The sequence below is a fragment of the Carcharhinus amblyrhynchos genome, chromosome 21 (genome assembly GCF_965287045.1).
Source record: "Carcharhinus amblyrhynchos chromosome 21, sCarAmb.v2.hapA, whole genome shotgun sequence".
In the NCBI taxonomy this organism is placed as follows: Eukaryota; Metazoa; Chordata; class Chondrichthyes; order Carcharhiniformes; family Carcharhinidae; genus Carcharhinus; species Carcharhinus amblyrhynchos.
The window spans coordinates 48,993,418-49,012,051 of record NC_137344.1 but is presented as its reverse complement, the minus strand read 5'-3'; the positions used below and the strand labels follow the sequence as shown (position 1 = coordinate 49,012,051).

General features: G+C 42.8%; 1 protein-coding gene across 6 annotated transcripts in view; it reads left to right on the top strand.

The window, feature by feature from the left end:
* The window catches only part of fbf1 (Fas binding factor 1), an 81,255-nt gene that overhangs the window by 52,890 nt on the left and 9,731 nt on the right, over window positions 1-18,634 (top strand). For all 6 annotated transcript variants that reach the window (XM_080209118.1, XM_080209120.1, XM_080209121.1 and 3 more), the window contains 7 exons: window positions 378-584; window positions 1,094-1,201; window positions 5,781-5,920; window positions 7,123-7,241; window positions 13,243-13,365; window positions 16,077-16,262; window positions 17,895-18,071. In XM_080209118.1, the coding sequence (XP_080065244.1) occupies window positions 378-584; window positions 1,094-1,201; window positions 5,781-5,920; window positions 7,123-7,241; window positions 13,243-13,365; window positions 16,077-16,262; window positions 17,895-18,071 (1,060 nt within the window). The remainder of the gene's footprint in view (window positions 1-377; window positions 585-1,093; window positions 1,202-5,780; window positions 5,921-7,122; window positions 7,242-13,242; window positions 13,366-16,076; window positions 16,263-17,894; window positions 18,072-18,634) is intronic.

Sequence of the window (18,634 nt, the reverse complement as noted above, 5' to 3'; positions counted from 1 at the left end):
GCGGCACACTGGCATAATGGTTAGCACTGCAGCTTCACAGCACTAGGGACCTAGGTTCGATTCTGGCCTTTGGTGACTGTGTGGAGTTTGCACATTCTCCCCGTGTCTGCATGGGTTTCCTCCCACAGTCCAAAATGGATTAGATGTTCTAAATTGACCCTTAGTGTCCCAAGATGCACAGGAATTAGCAGGATAAATGCACGGGGTTATAGCGATGGGCTAGGGTTAGATGCTGTGTCAGAGAGTTGCTGTAGATTCGATGGGCCGAATGTAGGGATTCACTGCACTATAGAATCTGTGATTCTAAATAATATCCCATTGTTGAGAATCAGATGTGACATGGAGTGATCACCTCTTGTCCTTATCCTTTCTTCCAGAAATCGCTTAAAGGTAATTGAGGAATCGTGTCAGCAACGTGAGGCTAGACTCCAAGAAGAGAACCAGATTCTCTCTGAGCAGCACGTGGCCCGACAACAGAGCTTAGATCGAGAGAGATCGGAGCTGATTGCACGATACCAACGCAAACTCACTGAGTTTGAGGAAGAGAAAGCCAAGGAGAAGGAGCGACTCAGAGAACTACAACGGTCAGAGGAAAGCTGTGTTGTGTCATAGGCAGTGCCTGTTCCAATTGCCTCATTAAACAAGTAAATTTCTATCTTTACCACCAACTTTTTCCCCTGTACCATCTCTGGTAAACTATTCACAGCCAGTCAATGAATTCCAAAGTGTCCATTTTTCACTCTTCAGCCTTTGCAGAGAGAGTCAGCAGCCTATTCAACCATCAACAGTATTAGATCATTCTGCAGCCGTTCTGACCCTATGTCCATGTATGTGTGATCTCCAGCAAGGATCTCTGGCTAGGATTCAGCAGCAGAAACTGTGCCCAGTTCATTTCCCCCTCTGAGGATAATTGAAATGCTGCAGTTCAAATTAATTAGGACAACTCAGATGGGGTTTGAACCTGGGATCTCCCATAGGACATATGAGGAAATCGTATGGAACAGAAAAAACTGCCATCTTAAAATCTTTAGTTGGGCTGCTTGGTTGTTTTTTACATTTCTAAGCTTTACCATTGCTGGCTTTTAATCTGCAGACAGTCGATCGTGGATATGCGAAAAGAACATGAAGAGCAGCTGCAGCATGTGAAACTACTGAAGGAACAGGAGATTGATGCAGTGACAAGTGCATCCTCACATACAAGGTACCATCTACTGAATGCTTAGTCCCCACTCGAGTTTTCACTGTAGCTCCAGGCTAGAATTTGAGAAAATGGAAGGAAGGTGTTCATTTAAGATTGAGGTACTAAGAGAGCCACAGCAGAAGATGGAGCAGTATCTTCTTATTTATTCTTGGGGTGTGGTTTTGCCATTTATTGCCCATGTTTAAACTGCGTGACCTGTTAGGTCACTTCAGACGAAACCTGCTGACATTATTCGGTCTGCCCTCTACATGACTCTAATCTCGTTGGACACCCCGTGGAATGAAATAGAAGCTAACAAGGTAAGCAGCTGGCCATTAATATTCAACAGTATTTCTGCAGTAATTATAACAACTTAAAACCATACCTAGTGTACTATGTCCAGCACTGTTCACCTCTGCAGTCAGAGTGCTATCAACATGTTTGTAAAGGAGAGGAAGATCCTACCTAGAAGATAAACAGATTAACCAAGGTTGAGGGTTTCGGAAGAAACCTCTCCTGACAGATTTAGTAATTCTCACCTGTCAGATTTTAGGAGACAGGACATTTTCATCATTATTACTCCAGTATCAGTCTTAATCTAATCTTAATATTCTTTCTACACTTCGACAAACCCTGATAGCCAACCCCAATTGCTGGCCTCCCTCCTTCTGTGACAGGCAACTGCAGAGTGGCAGCAAGACTGCCACCCCCCAACCACCCCCTCCCTTCCCCCCTCCCTTCCCTCCCCCCGCTTCTTCCCCCCCCCACACACACACACACACACAAACTCCAGAGGGGCCCAGCCACCAGCTCCCCAAAAGTGGGAACTGTTGTAGACCCCGCTGGAGTGACACTACTGGTGGGGCAGATGGTGGAGGCTAGCAGGTCCAGAGATTTCAGTCCTGGGCCCATAATGATATTTAAATTGTAGGGAAATTCTAGAATCATAGAAAAACTACAGCACAAACAGGCCCTTCGGCCCACAAGTTGCGCCAATCATATCACTACCTACTAGGCTTACCTATAACCCTCAATCCTATTATGTCCCATGTACTCATCCAGAGATCCCTTAAAAGACCCGAATGAATTTGCCTCCACCACCACCAACGGCAGCCGATTCCACTCGCCCACCACCCTCTGAGTGAAAAACTTACCCCTGACATCTCCCTTGTACCTGCTCCCCAGCACCTTAAACCGATGTCCTCTTGTGGCAGCCATTTCAGCCCTGGGAAAAAGCATCTGAGAGTCCACCTGATCAACACCTCTCATCATCTTATACACCTCCATCAGGTCCCCTCTCATCCTTCGTCTCTCAAAGGAGAAGAGACCAAGCTCCCTCAACCTATCCTCGTAAGGCATGCAACCCAATCCAGGCAACATCCTTGTAAATCTCCTCTGCACCTTTTCAATGGCTTCCTCCTCCTTCCTGTAATGAGGCGACCAGAACTGAGCACAGTACTGATCTGATATTTTCTAATTTGAATATATTTTGCAGCTCTGTGCCAAATTCTAACATGGAGCTGATAGTGCCGGAAATCTGGCTGCAAGAGACTTGTGGAGGTTGTGGCGCCCTGCGGGGAGCCTGCTAAATGGCCTCTGCTTGAGTCACTCGGCAGCACAGCAGGCTGGGAAAATAGCCTCCTACGCCTTTCAACCCCAACAACCACAGTTATAGAGAGGCAAATAAAACACCAGTTAATACCATCACCTGCATACAATTGAACGCAATTAAAATACAATTCATAGGCCTCATACGTTCATAGTTTCCAGCTGGGTATTGCTGGATGGCCATCATGAGTCTTGGTTGTGTTTTCTTTCCTGTAACCCAGTGCATTGCTGCATTTGTAGCACCGCCACCTCCATTGCTCTGAGGTCTGCAACTCAGATCAAATCTTGGTCCCATGTGGATGGTCTGACCCCCAGGCAGGCATTTAGCCTGTACTACCTCCCATCACAATTTCAATCTAAATTCATCTTCTGCCGGTTCCTTGAGAGAGTGGGCACTTCCATCATACACGGCAACCTCACAGTGAGATCATCTCTGCTGATTTTGGTGGACAGATAACAAGCAAGGGTGGATAAAGGGGAACCTGTAGATATGGTGTACCTGGATTTCCTAAAGACTGTTGATGAGGTGCCACATCAAAGTTACTGCACAAGATGCATGTGGTATAAAGGGGTAACCTGGATAAAGGATGGATAAATGGGTCTTTTTTGGGTCTGCTAGCTCTTTCTAGTAGAGTGCCCAGGGATCATGCTGGGGCCTCAGCTATTTACAATCTAAAGCAATGACTTGGATGAAGGGACAGAATAATTGGTAGTTAAATTTGCTGCTGATACCAAGATAGCAAAAATTAGCAGGTGGAGCATAATGTGGGAAAATATGAACTTTGCAGGAGACTAACAGTTTCATATTTAAATAGAGAGAATGCAGAACTTCCGTAGTTCAGGACGATCTGGGTGCCCTGGTATAAAAATCACAAGGTTAGTATGCTTGTTCAGCAAAGTGATTAGGAAGGCAAATGCAATGTTGATTGGTGTTTACTGCAAAGGGAATGGAATATAAAAACAGGGAAGTTTACTGCAGCTGTGCAGGCCTTAGTTAGGCCACATCTGGGTACTGTGCACAGTTTTGGTCTCCTTGTTTGAAAAAGGATTTGATTGTGTTAGAAGCTGTTCAGAGAAGTTTCATTCAACTTCTTCCTGGGATAAATGGTTTGTCTTATGAAGAAAAATCAAACAGGACCCTGTTAGAAGAATGAGAGGTGATCTTACTGAAACGTGAGATTCTGTGGGGACTTGAGAAGGTGGATAAGAGAGTAGAACTGGGGGCACAGTTTAAGAATAAAATTCTTCCTTTTAAGATGGAGATGAGGAGAATTTGCTTTCTCAGAATTGTTAGTATGTTTTTAAAAACTCGTGGGATGTGTATGTCACTGGGTAGGTCAGAATTTATTGCCATAAGGCATAGAAGCAGAAATGGGTAATTTAGCCCATTAAGTCTGCTCCACCATTCAATGAGATCATGACTTATCTGATATAATAATCCTTATCTCCACTTCCCCCCCTTATCCCCTTAACCCTTTATTTCCTTTCTGATTAAAAATCTCTCTATCTCAGCCTTGAACATGATTAATGACCCAGCCTCTACGGCTCTCTGCGTGAAGCATTCCACAGATTCACTAACCTCTGAGAGAAGAAATTTTTCCTCATCTCTTTCTTAAATGGGTGATCCCTTACTCATGAGATAATGCCCACGGTTCTAGACTCTTCCACAAAGAGAAACAACCTCTCAGCATCCACCCAGTCAAGCCCCCTGAATATCCAATATTTCTCAAGAAGGTCACCTCTGAATCTAACGAGTACAGTCCCAACCTACTTAATGTCCCCTCATGAGAAAATCTCTCCACATATGGGATCAATTTAGTAAATCTTCTTTGGACTCCTTCTGGATTTCCCATTTTTAATTTTTTTTTGTTCGTAGGATGTGGGGTCACTGACTAATTCAGCATTTGTCATCCATTCCTAATTGCCCTAGAACTGAATGGCTTGCTAGGCCATGTCAGAGGGCATTTAAAAATTAATCACCTTGCTGTGGGTCTAGAGATTTTTTATTTAATTCAAATTTCTGCTGTGGTGGGATTCGAACTTGGGTCCTCAGGATGTTACCTTGGGTCTCTGGATTTCTAGTCCAGTGACAATATCATTACACCACCACATCCCTATTGCTTGTGAGAAGATGCAGGTGAGCTGCTGTCCTGAACTACTACAGTCAGTGATGTAGGTACACCCATGATGCTGTGAGGGATAAAGTTCTAGGATTTTGACCCAGCGACAGTGATGGACAGCGATGTGGTTCCAAGTCAGGATGATGAGTGGCTTGGAGAGGTACTTGCAAATTATGGTGTCCCCATGCATTTGCTGCCCTTGTTCTTCGAGGTGGTAAAAGTTGAGTTTGGAAGGTGGAATTCTCTTCCCCAGAAAGCAGTGAAGGTTGGATCATTCAGTTTACCCAAAGCTGAGTTAAATAGATAGATAGACAAGGGAGTCTCTGGTTATGGGGAATAGGCAGGAAAGCGGAGTTAAAGCCAGAACCAGATTGGTCAGGATCTTATTGAATGGCAGTGCAGGCTCAAAGGGCCAAACGGCCTACTCCTGCTCCCAAGTCCTATGTTCTTTTGTATCTATATCTGGAAAAGTAATAAGTTATACATGGGAATCAAACCGAGAGTATCAGATGATTTACACATAGAATAACATATCTGTGTGAGTGTTCCAGGCTGGAATATATTTAGCTAGTTTATGTGGAATTGAGATCCATGTTGGGAACTAACCTAAGAGTCTTGCTGTTTTATTTAGAGAATAGCAGCTACCCAGGAGTGAGTTACAGGCTGGAATATAATTAGATGTTCTGGATAGTTTAAAGATAATATATGATTATAGTCAGTAACTTAAAAGATGCATATAAGTCAGAAACTAATTTTCCTATTGGTTCATATTTAAATTAGCAATTTCTATTCTAGAATATCCAAAGCCTTAGGATTTGATTGGGTGTACAGAAAGTCAGATTCCAGTCTTCCTCTTTCATATTCTCCTGCAGGTCACTCAATAATATCATTGAACAGATGGGGGCCTTCTCACTGAAACTGAACGATCTCTCCTATAAAGTGGAAAGCACTCACCAGAACACGTCCCATGAGATGGAGATCAATGCAAGGCAACGAGATGAGCAGCAGCGAGGTAGATATCTAATGAGACTTAGTCATTTCCTAATGCAGAAAGCTGATCAGTGCTCACAAGTGTTCACCCTTCACCCCGTGTATATACTGCCAAATAAAGTCTCTGAAAATGAGAAAAACTTGTATTTGCAGTATCTTTCATGATCTTGGGATGTGCCACATCATTTTAAAGCTAACTGTGTCCTTTGCCATTGTCTCTGTTGTTGCAGTGTAGGAAATGTGGCATCAACCAGTGCACAACCATGTTTCCAAGCAGTTGGTGTTAAAGATTAGCTCATTTGCTTTACTGTAGTTGGACGAAGGATGAATACTGGCTAGGATGCCACTGTTCATCTTTGATTAGTGCCATGGACTATTTTATATCCAGCCCTTTTGGTTCAAGACCTCATCCAAAAGACATCTCCAAAGCTGCAGCTCCACTCAGTCTGACAACAGACGTCCTGTGGTCCATATTACTTTTTTTCTTTTAACCAGCTTCCTATTTGTCCATATTCCTCCCTGGAAACCTATGTTTTTTTTAACTTTAGTTAAAAGACTTTCATTTGGAACTTTGTCAAAAGTTTTCTTAAACTCTAAATGAATATATCTTAGGTGCCACCATGTGCTTTATCTGTGATGTTCTCAAATAACGTAAAAAGTCTGACAACACCAGGTTTTAGTCCAACCGATTTATTTGGAACTCTCCGTTCACCTGACGAAGAGGGAGTCCCCTCGAAAGCTTGTGAGTTTACTATCAAATAAATTGGTTGGACTAAAACCTGGTGTTGTCAGACTTTTTACTGTGTTTACCCCAGTCCAATGCTGGCACATCCACATCGTTCTCAAATAAGTCAGGATGATTCATTGAATAAGATTGTCCCTGTCTGAATCCTTGCTAATTGTTTAAGTCATTGTAATGGGAGGACACTTTCAGCCTACCCATTAGATTCCATTTATTATCTATTATTTATGAAATTTATTTAGACGGCTGAATTTACTGGCTTAGACTTGACATACAGATATTGTACTTGTTTGTTTCCAATCCCTCAGAGTTTCACCATTACCCAGTGTTTCCTCAATATTGATAATCAGTACCCAAAGCATTTCTACCACAAGTATTTCAAGTGTATTTATCAACTAGTTCAGTGAATCAGTCTTAAGCCAATGAGTTTATTCAGACTCCTTTGTGGTGTTTGATTGCTGATTTCCAATGGCTTCTTTCAGCACAACAGGACAGACTGCTGCGGCAGCAGAGAGACCTGGAGGAGGAGAGAGCACGCCTGCAGGACGTTATAACCAAGATGGAGATCCGGCTGAATGAACAGACAAGACTTCTGGAGAAGGTGAGGGGGATAAATGACAGTAGTGAAGTTATGAAAAAGAGTTACATCTGAAATGTTCATATTTTGTTGCTGTATCTTTTGGTCCATAGGAGGATGAGGAGTTGTGGAGAAAGGTGACAGATTCTATGTTATCCAAAAGCTGATTTTAATTCCATTTCAAGCTTGCCTACTGCTTCACCCTTCAATGGGTGACTCTTGTTATTTGGTGCTGAGAATGTGTTTTCATTTTGCACCACTATCACAAGGTTTGCAGCAGAGATAGGGGGTGATTTGCTTTGAAAACTAGCTCAATATCAAAGAATCACATTCCCTTCATGAGCTATATAAGTGAATATATCTTAGGTGCCACCATGTTCACCTTTTAATTGTGATCAGCAGACAGTGACCAATCTGCAGTGTGTGTTAGCAGTAGTCCCCTGTTTCTGAGCCACAGGCTCAGGGTTCAATTCTGCCCTCGGACTTGTTGGCCATAGAAGAACCATAAAGGGACATAATTCAAACAGTTTGACAGTCAGCCAGTTAATCCTTCCAATACTTGCCTGCAATTCCCTAAAGGGAAAAAAGTTGTGAAGATACAAAATGGGTGGAAGGTGCCATGGCTTCATTACTGTCCATGCTCTGTTGCCATGGTGGCTTATAATTATACTTCTGTTGCATTTGTATGAGAAAGGTGGGAGGCTGGTAAAATATCCATATGAGAAACAGAAGAATTGGTGCAGTGGTAGGTTATAAAACCTTCTGTAGTTAGAGACAATGACTGCACTCTAGGAAGGAGGATATTTTGGCCTTGGAGGGAGTGCAGAGGAGGTTTACTAGGCTGATGCCGGAGTTGAGGGGGTTGAGCTATGAGGAGAGGCTGAATAAACTAGGCTTGTACTCGTTAGAGTTTAGAAGAATGAGGGGAGATCTCATTGAGACATATAAGATGATGAATGGGATGGATAGGATAGAGGTGGAGAGACTCTTCCTGCTCAGAAAGGACAGTAGGACTAGGGGGCACAGCCTCAAGATAAAGGGGGGGCGGTTTAGAACGGAGTTGAGGAGGAATTTCTTTACTCAAAGGGTGGTGAATCTCTGGAATTCTCTGCCCGTTGAAGTGGTGGAGGCTGCCTCGCTAAATATTTTTAAGACGCGGGTTGATGGGTTTTTGATAAGCGAGGGGATTAAGGGTTATGGAGAGAGGGCGGGAAGGTGGAACTGAGCCACGACAGATCAGCCATGATCTTATTGAATGGCAGGGCAGGCTCGAAGGGCTAGATGGCCTACTCCTGCTCCTATTTCTTATGTTCTTATGTAAGGAGGCACTCTTGGCAACAAGGGTGACAACAAATTTGAAGAAACAAGTGGCAAATTTCAGAGAATTGGATTTGCATGTCCGTGTATTGAAGATACACGGACTGCCTGGGATTAGGAACTAGACACCTGCAAAGATTATGAAGTGGCAAGAGGTGGCTTTGCAGTAAGTACCATCTCAATGAAGCCCAGCTGGCAGTGCAGGAAGATGCTCAGCAATTCACAGAACCAACCTTCTTTGCCTTCCCTTAATAACTGCAGCAATCCCTCATTCGTTTTCATGACATTAGAATGAAAGTGGGATCTGAGAATAGAATGCTGATGCTCAAAAGAAGGCAGCCCCTACCAACCAAGTGGCACTGTGTTTAGCACTGCTGCCTCACAACACCAGGGACACAGGTTTGATTCCAGCCTTCAGTGACTGTATGGAATTTGCACATTCTACCCTGTCTGCATGGGTTTCTGCCGGGTGCTCTGGTTTTCTCCCATACTCCAAAGATGTGCAGGTTAGGTAGAATGGCCGTGTTAAGTTGCCTTGGTGTCTCAAGATGTGTAGGTTGGGAGATGTGGGGAGTAACTGCATTGGTTTAAGGGGATAGCATGGTTGTTGGGCCTGGATAAGAGCTCTGTCAGAGATTCGGTGCAGTCTCGATAGGCTGAATGGTTTCCATCTGCACTGTAGGGAATTCTATGAGTAAACTCTATGAACAAAGCCTGTGGACTTGGACCGCTGGATGTCTCAGCTCAGAAAAGAAGAATGCTGGATGAGCAACATCCACTGAGAAGGCACTGAGAGCCATGTCTGGATACCTGAGACAGGTGGCTGGGGGCTTTGTGAAATCCAATTTAATTGCCAATATCCCAAATGATTCAGCACAATGTGGCACTACCTGGAGGGAGTGGTAACACCATGCATGTCCATATCCAAATTACTCACTTTGCCCAATGGCTTTCAGGGACGAATTGGAGAGGAAGTTGTCCTGAGAGATTCAGCACATCATCTCTCAGTCTTCAGGGTCTAGTTGATACCCTGTCCTCCTGTTGACCATTGGGCACACAGATCCATAACTGGGTGTAAGTAACATGGCTGGATTCCATATTCCAGACACAGTTCATTCTTGCGATTCCATCTCAGATGCCAGTCTATGCAGTTGTTGGGATAGCAGAATGTGCTCCCTACACACCACAGTGACAAAGCAGTCTGCTGAACAGTGTCCTCGGCACCCCGCTGAGATGAGGATCTCCCTGGTGAAGAGATTGACGACACTAGAGTGAAACCTGGCAATACTGGTATCCCTGGCCTTTAAGTATCATAGTAAAAAGTCTGACAACACCAGGTTTTAGTCCAATCTATTTATTTGATAATATTCTCACAAGCTTTCGAGGGGTTACCCTCTTCGTCAGGTGAATGGAGAGTTCTGGCCTCAGACAGAGCATATAAAGCACAGACAGTTTAGAGATTACTGATTAAAATGCGAATCCTTACACCTAACCTGCTGTTCAAGACCTGAAGTGGCTGACAATGTGAGTGGTAGGAGCACTGATCACAGTTTAAAGAGATGTGTATTGTCTCCAGACAGTACAGTAAGTGAGGTTTTGCAAACCCAGGCAAGTATCATCTCAGTGCAGGATCAGAATATGCTTAATGTCAATTTGGAGACATATCAGGAAGGCAAAATGAAAATAAGTAGTAATAAGTGGTCACAAGGGGTAGCAATATATATATGTACATATATACTCTGTAAAACCATATTGTGGTATGGTCATTATTCTAAAGTCCACCTGTTCTTTATTTTGATGTTTGGAGGTTGCTTTGCAAAGGGGGACACAGTTCTTTCATTGCTTCATTATTATTAATTCCTTAAACAGACCATTGAGACAAATTTAAGGATGCCTAGAGGTTTTTGGATTCTGGTGGAATGGTATCTTCCAAATGGAGATGGTCTTTGCTGGCCCCTTATTCTGCGTACCTTCGCCATTTCCTTTTTTATGTTTCCATTCTGTTTTTTGTGTAAGCACACACATGGGAATGGCCATAGTGGACCCAATGGTAAGACCCCATGTCGGAAGGGTGAAGGCAAAATATTTTCCTGCCTGAAGTATGGAAAGAATCCTTTCTTGCCGGTGCAATAGAGAAAAGATTTTTTTCAGATTGCTTCAAAAAACAAAGCTGATGTTTCAAAGTTTGTGTGGATGTTTCAAGCCTGAGAGCTCAGCCAGGTCATGGCCTGTCATTCAGGTAACTTACCCCTCTTTGCTATTCCTGTCTGGAGGCAACCTGCTATACTGGTGTTTTACTTGGGTGCAACTACACGACATTGCATGGTGACCTCTGTAGGCCACCAAATAGTGGGAAAGATGTGGAGGAACAAATTTGCAAGGAAATTACAGAGAGGTGTGAATATTATAGAGTAGTTACAATGGGGTCTTTAATTATCCAAATCTGGACTAGCACAGTAATAATTAATGAACAGAGGGTCAGAGTTCTTAGTATTTTATACAAATATGTTTCCTGTGCGATGAGAAATGAGATGCTGCTAGACCTGGTCCTCGGAGATGAGGTGGTCAAAGTGGATCAAATATCAACAGAAGAACATTTATTGGACATTAGTGATCATTGCATCATAGGGTTTAGGCTGGCAATGAAAAATGAGAATAAGTGGGGGAATACCAACTTCAATGGGGTGAGAATGGGTTAGGGCCAAATAAATTGGATCAAAGGTTGGCAGGAAAAACAGTAGCAGGACAATGGGCTACCTTCAAACAAGAATATGGTGGGCACATTCAAGGCATATTTGATCAAAAGGGAAAGGTAAGGAAAACAAAGCCATATTCCCTGGATGACAAGAGATAGAAATTAAGATAAGGAAGAAAAAGTGCGCTCATGACAGATTCCGACAGAAAATACAGTTGAGAACTAGGTTAAATATAGAACGTTCAGAGGGCTGGTAAAGAAAACAAGTAAGAGAAGCAAAGAGAGATGATGAGAATATTCGGTTTTGGGATCTTTACTTCTCCAGATCTACACTGATGATGTAGACCTTGGGGTACACGGCACAGTTTCATAGTTTGTGATTGATGCAAAACTTGGTAGCGTTGTGAACTATGAGGAGGATGGTGTAGAAGTTCAAAATGACAGAGACAAATTAGTGGAATAGGTGGATAATCAGCAGATTAAGTTCAGTGTAGAGAAATGTAAAGTGATTCATTTTAGTAGGAGGAACATGAAGAGACAATATAAAGTAAAGAGTACAATTCTAAAGGGTGCAGGAGCAGAGGGACCTGTGCATAAATCCTTGAAGATGGCAGGGCAGGTGGAGAGAAAATTAATAAAGCTTATAGTATTCTGGGCTATATTAAAAGAGGCATAGAGTACATGGGCAAGCAGGTAGTGTTGAATTTGTATACAACACTAGTTCAGCCCCAACTGGAGTATTATATCCTGTTCTGGTCATTGCATTTTAGGGAGGATATGAAGGCATTGGGAAAGTGCAGAAAAACTTTGCGAGAATGATTCCAGAATTAGAAAAAATTTAAGTAGATAGATTGGAGTAGTTAGGACTGTTTTCTTCAGAGAAAAAAGGCTGGAAGGAGATTTGACAGGTATTCAAGATTATGAGGGACCTGGATAGGAAAGATCGAGAGAAACTGTAAGGATTGAGAGTGAGAGGACAAAAGTTAAATGTATTTGGTAAAAGAAGCAAAAATGACATGAGGGTAAACTCTTTCATGCAGCAAATGGTTAAGGTCTGGAATGGATAACCCAAGTGTGTGGTAGTGGCAAATTCAGTTGAAGCATTGAAAAGGGAATTAGAGTCCGCAGGGTTATGTGGCTAAGGCAGGAAAATAGCTCTGTGATTGCTTGTTTGGATGGCAAAACATTGGTTAGCGCTGCTGCCTCACAGCGCTAGGGACCCGGATTCAATTCCCAGCTTGGGTCACTGAATGTGCCAAGTCTGCATGTTTTCCTCGTGGTTGCGTGAGTTTCCTCCCACAGTCCGAAAGATGTGCTGGTTAGGGTGCATTGGCCATGCTAAATTCTCCCTCAGTGTACCCAAACACGTGCTGGAGCGTGGCAACTAGGGGATTTTCACAGTAACTTCATTGCAATGTTAATGTAAGCGTACTTGTGACACTAATAAATAAACTTTAAAACATTTGGCTGAATTGCCTCCTTCCGTGCTGTAACACTTCTGTGATTCTTTTATTTTTAACAACCTGGTGATTATTTGCATTATACTCAACTATGAAATGCTGCATTAGTGGAAATGTAGATCTGCACTCGCTAAGGGTAGTTTTTGGCATTGAATGGTATTGTTGTTTTAGAGTGTTGTTTAACAGGCGGCAGAACTAAAAATCGCTCATTCCACATTATCGTCCTATGTCAAAATTATCCAGCCCTACTTCTACTTTCCTGAACCCAACTCCCTAAACATTTTGGTACATTTTAAAATATGATTAAGGTTTTATAGGACTTCATTGTCATTGATTGGCCTGAGTTTGTAACATTGGTTTAAGAGGAAAGAGCCCTTTGGTTTGATATTTGTCATTATCTAACTGCATCAACTAACTTGTGTTGTGCAAGCTAACTTGCAGATAGCTCAAGTGCTTGTTTGCTGCTGTTCATCATTAAAATGTCACTCTTCTGATCAGGACATAGATGGACATGTGCACTGTGATTGTCTATTCATTGTGTAATACTGAGCAGGAACGCTGGAGGGCAACAGCAGAACAAAGCAAAGTGGAGTCAGTGCAGCGATCCCTAGAGGAGGAACGCAGAGTCATGAACCAGCGCTTCAGCATCGAGAGGGAGGAGCTGGAGAGGGCAAAGGTAAGGCGGGAACTGCTGAAAATGGCAAGCTTTCCTTACAATAAATATCTGGGGTCTGCTGGTGGCTTGACAAAGTTACTCAACTAACAGCTGAACCATACAAAGTATGAAATCCTGGGATTGGTCCCAGTCTTTTACTGTATTACATCCATTGGCATTTGGCAGGAGCAAATTGGCCAGGATTCCCACTCCTTGTCACTGCCCAGGAATTCTGTTGGACATGCAGTTATGTGTGGGTAGCTCTGTTCTGATCTTCCTCAGTCCTGAACCCTGCTGGAATTAAATGAAATGAAAACACTTGGGGTGAAATTTGCCTTGGGCATTAGCATAAGTCTGTGGCTTAATTTCCACTCCATCCAGCTTTCTTTTCCATTGCTGCCCATACACCTGTTTTGCTAGATGAATCTCATGCCCTTATTGTTTCACTCAGATATGAAAAATTGCCACTTGGGTAAGGTACTGGAGGGAGATCTTTGACAAAAGGAAGGGGCGATGAGGGGAGCACTCTCAATTTCCTGATATGCACTCAGTTGGTATGGGTTAATGCCTTAAGTGAACATGTTCAAGATTGCCCTTTATATGGATTCCCAAACCTATAAGGTCAAGGGACACTTCAGGCTCTTTGTAGCTTCCTTTGAGGGAGGGATGATGGTTCCAACTGTTTTTTTAATGATACGTCACATAAGATTTCCCTCTTTTCCATTTATGTGGAAGCAGGAAAATGGGTAGATCGTTTATTAAACTTGGATCATCAGCTATTTTTGTATGCAGCACACTGTCAAATACTGGAAACAGCAGCCCAACTGTGAGCAGGCACACTTCACTGAGGTGCTGGAGTAATGCCATGTCCCATATTTTCCACCATCGTTGTGTTAACAATGGTAGATGATGGAATGCTTGTATCAACATGCATCCATCATTGCTGGAGAAACATAATGGTGTCAGGATACGAAACAGGAGACAACCTATTCAGGTAAAATAGAGTGTCAATCCTGTATCAGTATCTCTTGCCATTTCAGTTGATGAAGGAAACTTTAATTATTTTGCCCTTTTGGCTGCCTGCCCATTTAAGCTGTCAGATATCCTCTCCCGTAGCAATTGCCACTTTGACCTCTCCCAACAATATCTTAGTGCCTGTTGCTGAGCCTGGCCAGTGAGCTCATTCCATTGTGCTTCTGCCACAATCAGGCCAGTTGTGAACAGCTCATCCCCTTGTCAGATGTTGCACTGAACTGTTTCCAGGAACTCATTTCTTGTATTCAGTGCGCTCACGGGAATTAGCAGTGTGAAAAGTAGGAGATACTGTAGAACATACTGCTGCCATCCCTCAGACTTACATACACCAAACCAAAGGGAGACCTCAACAAACTAGTTTTCACTGTGCACAACTTAAATGAAGTGCATGTGTCCAAGCTATGAGCAGCATCACTGCATATAATTAATGTACAGGTTGTGTCATTAAAAGATGTGGAAATATTGATACTTTATAGAACTAGCTTTATTTGTCAATTGAGATGGCATTTACTCAAGTTTGGTAAACATTGGGATCAGTACTAGAATGGTGTGCTTTGAGAATTTCCCACTCATCTATTTCAGTACTTGTATCATTGTATTGGTTGGTGATGCAGAGCTGGTGTAAGCTCCCTTGCAGTGTGAACACTCCATGTTGACAACAATGGGGTCAGAATACTTGCAGTCTTTTCTTTTCTGCCCTTTCACTTGAATGCATGTACCCTAGGGATACACCTGTGGACAGGTTTCTAACAGCTCCAATCCCATCACCATCACATGTGAAACAGACTCCGTGAGAGGAAGTCTGCTTATCCAGCATTGGAATGCCCATTCAGAGCTTTGCTCTTACCACTAAGGAAGCAAAAAATAAAAATGTAAGAAATAGGAGCAGGAGTAGGCCATCTAGCCCTTCGAGCCTGCCCCGCCATTCAATAAGATCATGGCTGATCTGAAGTGGATCAGTTCCACTTTCCCGCTTTCTCCCCATAACCCTTAATTCCCTTATCGATCAGAAATCTATCTACCTGTGACTTAAACATACTCAACGAGGTAGCCTCCACCGCTTCAATGGGCAGAGAATTCCAGAGATTCACCACCCTCTGAGAGAAGAAGTTCCTCCTCAACTCTGATCTAAACTGACACTGCCCCGCCCCCCCCACCTCATTTTGAGGATGTGCCCTCTAGTTCTGGTTTCCTTTCTAAGTGGAAAGAATGTCTCTACCTCTACCCTATCTAGTCCCTTCATTATCTTATATGTCTCTATAAGATCCCCCGTCAGCCTTCTAAACCCCCATTTCTCTCTGTTACATTACAGTAACAGGCTAGGGCAGTTGGGGCAACAAGGGAGGGAACAGATTAGCTCCCAAATCCCTGCACCAAATTGTCTTTTCAAACCATTTTTTATTTGCTCTCTGCCAGTTAATCTATGGAGTACGTGTTAAACCAGGTTAGGCTTCATTTAAAGTGATTCCTACCCAGTGAAGCAGCGTGGTGACTGTCTTGTTAGCTGATGGAAAACTGTTCACTCAGCAGAGTACAGACCATCAGATATCTCTTGGTATATGGTCAACTAATCTCTGAATGTGAGGCAGTGGACGGGGAAATGGTATAGTGCTGTGTGAAGACACTGAAATATTTCCAAATTTCGCAGTGATTCCCTGGGGTTTACAGCATCTTCCCATCTTGTTCCAATTTCGCAGAGTGCTTTGCTGGAAGAGCAGCAGTCGGTGATGCAGCGCTGTGCGGAAGAACGTCGAAGACTGGCGAGTGAGTGGGCAGAATTTCACACACAGCAGAAACTGAATAATGAGCGGATAGAGCGAGGCGCCAACCGTACCCTCCAGCTCAATGCACAGCAGGAAGGAACAGTCTTCAGCCTGGCAAAAGTAAGGGAGGAGCTATGCTTTTGATATGGCAAATTACCCCTCTGTGTGCATTATTTTAGGAATGATTTGACTAAGCCAGTTTGCAGAGACTGTATTTCCTTGGCCCAGTATGTGTATTCTTACAGGGACTGGGCCTGTATAGAGGGGGTGGAATGGGTTTGACCAATGTGTACATTCCTATCGGATAAAAATGTGAGGAGCTCATTGATCACTGGGTTTGAGACAGTGGACCAGATTTTCATGCCTCCATCCATGCCTGAACTCAGTGATTTGGCAGGGTGGTTTAAAAATTGTTGGCAGGGTCTGATTCTGGGATTCCTGCCCCCGTTCCCATCATGAGGGTTTTTTATGGTTTCAGGATAACGAGGCGGGTAGCAAGTCTGCACTCAAATCCAGCCTTATCTACTCCATTGTGGGGATGGGCATTTTATATCAACTCTCCTGATACTCCCACTATTTCCATGGAGCTGGGCCATTATGTCAAGATTCCTGGCACCTCAAGAGTAGTCATGAACCACAGGGGAAGCCTAGTCGATAATTCTGAACCTTTAGACAGGTAAATTAACAAGTTGTTGATAGCTTCGTGTCATGATATAATGATGCATGACGTGTTAAATATACTTTTAATATAGTTTAATGATGGAGTTTTGTTCTTAAAAGGAACATAGGAGTGGGCCATTTGACCCATCAAGCCTGTTCCGCCTTTCAATTTAATCATGGCTGTTTATCTACCTCAACACCACTTTCCCGCACTATCTCCATATTGCTTGATGTCATTAGTCTCTCAAAATCTATCGATTTCTGTCTTGAACATGCTCAGTGATTGAGCCCCTACAGCTTTCTGGGTTAGAAAGTTCCAAAGATTCACCACTTTGTGAAAATACTCCTCCTTCTTAATGTCTTAAAACATAGAACACTACAGCACAAACAGGCCCTTCGGCCCACAAATTGCACCGATCATATCCATACCTACCAGGCCATAGAACTATCTATAACTCCCAATCCCATTAAATCCCATGTCTTAAGTCTTAATTGCCAACTCCTTATTCTGAGATTCTGTTCCCTGGTTTTAGACTCACCAGTAAGAAGTCTCACAACACCAGGTTAAAGTCCAACAGGTTTATTTGGTAGTAAATGCCACTAGCTTTCGGATTTAGACTCACCAGCCAGGGGAAACATCTTATCTACAGCCACATTAAGAATTTTGTAACTTTCAATGAGGTCACCCTTCTTCTTTGAAACTCTAAGGAATATGGAACCAGCCTTCTCAATCTGTACTCGTAAAACAATTCTGCCATCCCAGGGATTAATAGCTACTGCACTCTTCTAAATTGACCAGCATTGTTCAGTGTTCGGATACATTAGTGTAGTTTATCCAGCGGATAAAGTATTTTTCTGTATTAAGATTTCAGCAGGTCAGATTCCCTCTGATATAATCTTTTCTGTGATTGATAGTTCATCAGTGTGTTTATCCTTTTGATGCAGTGATGTAGATTGCTGTTTATCCAATTGCTTTAAATAATTATAATGTATCCAGTTCTAGGTTTAGGTTTCAGTGCTTCTGGACTTTGTAAAAATGTGTTCAAAACTACAAAAACTATTACTTGTACTGAGTTTGTCCTTTCCCTGCAGGAACAAGCTGAACTGAAGATGAAAGCCGCTGAACTGAGATCCAAAGAGGAGCAGTTAGCTCGAGAGCGAGAAACTCTAAATCAAGAGCGTCATGAACTGCAGATGGAAAAGGAGAGAGTTAACACCATGGCAATCCGCATCAAGCAGAGGGCCGAAGAAGTTGAGAACATGAGTAAGGTGTGACGAAACTGAATTTATTCATTACAGTAACATGCGTAGAGTGCACACTGGGATTCAAGCTTCTGTCTCAAAACAGTCTGGCTGTGCAGTTGGACAACAATAGGTTGGATACAAGTGTGACTTGTATCCAACCTATTGTCCGAGAAAGAGAAGAAACAAAGGTCACTGCCAGGTTCATTTTTAAAAAGGTAACTTTAGAGATTGTAAGACTGTCCCTGAGGTCATTCTTGTCCCTTTATCAAACGTTATTTGGAAGGAAGGATAAGGAATTTGCAAATCACCTCAGATCCAGATACCAAGTGTTCCTTCTCATAGAAAGCTGTCACCAGAGCAGTGGCATGTTGAGGATATAGATTGAAAGTTCATTGTGTGAAATTGTTCACACCCTTAATCTATTAAAATATGTTCAATACACGGGGAATGTATCGGGTGTACCGTTTTATACAAATTGGATAGATAATGTGAATATCATATATCTAAACGTAAGAAGTGAAACCAAATCATTTCAATACAAGAACTTGTTTTTGCTGATGATACAGTGCTGGCCACACTCAGCAGTA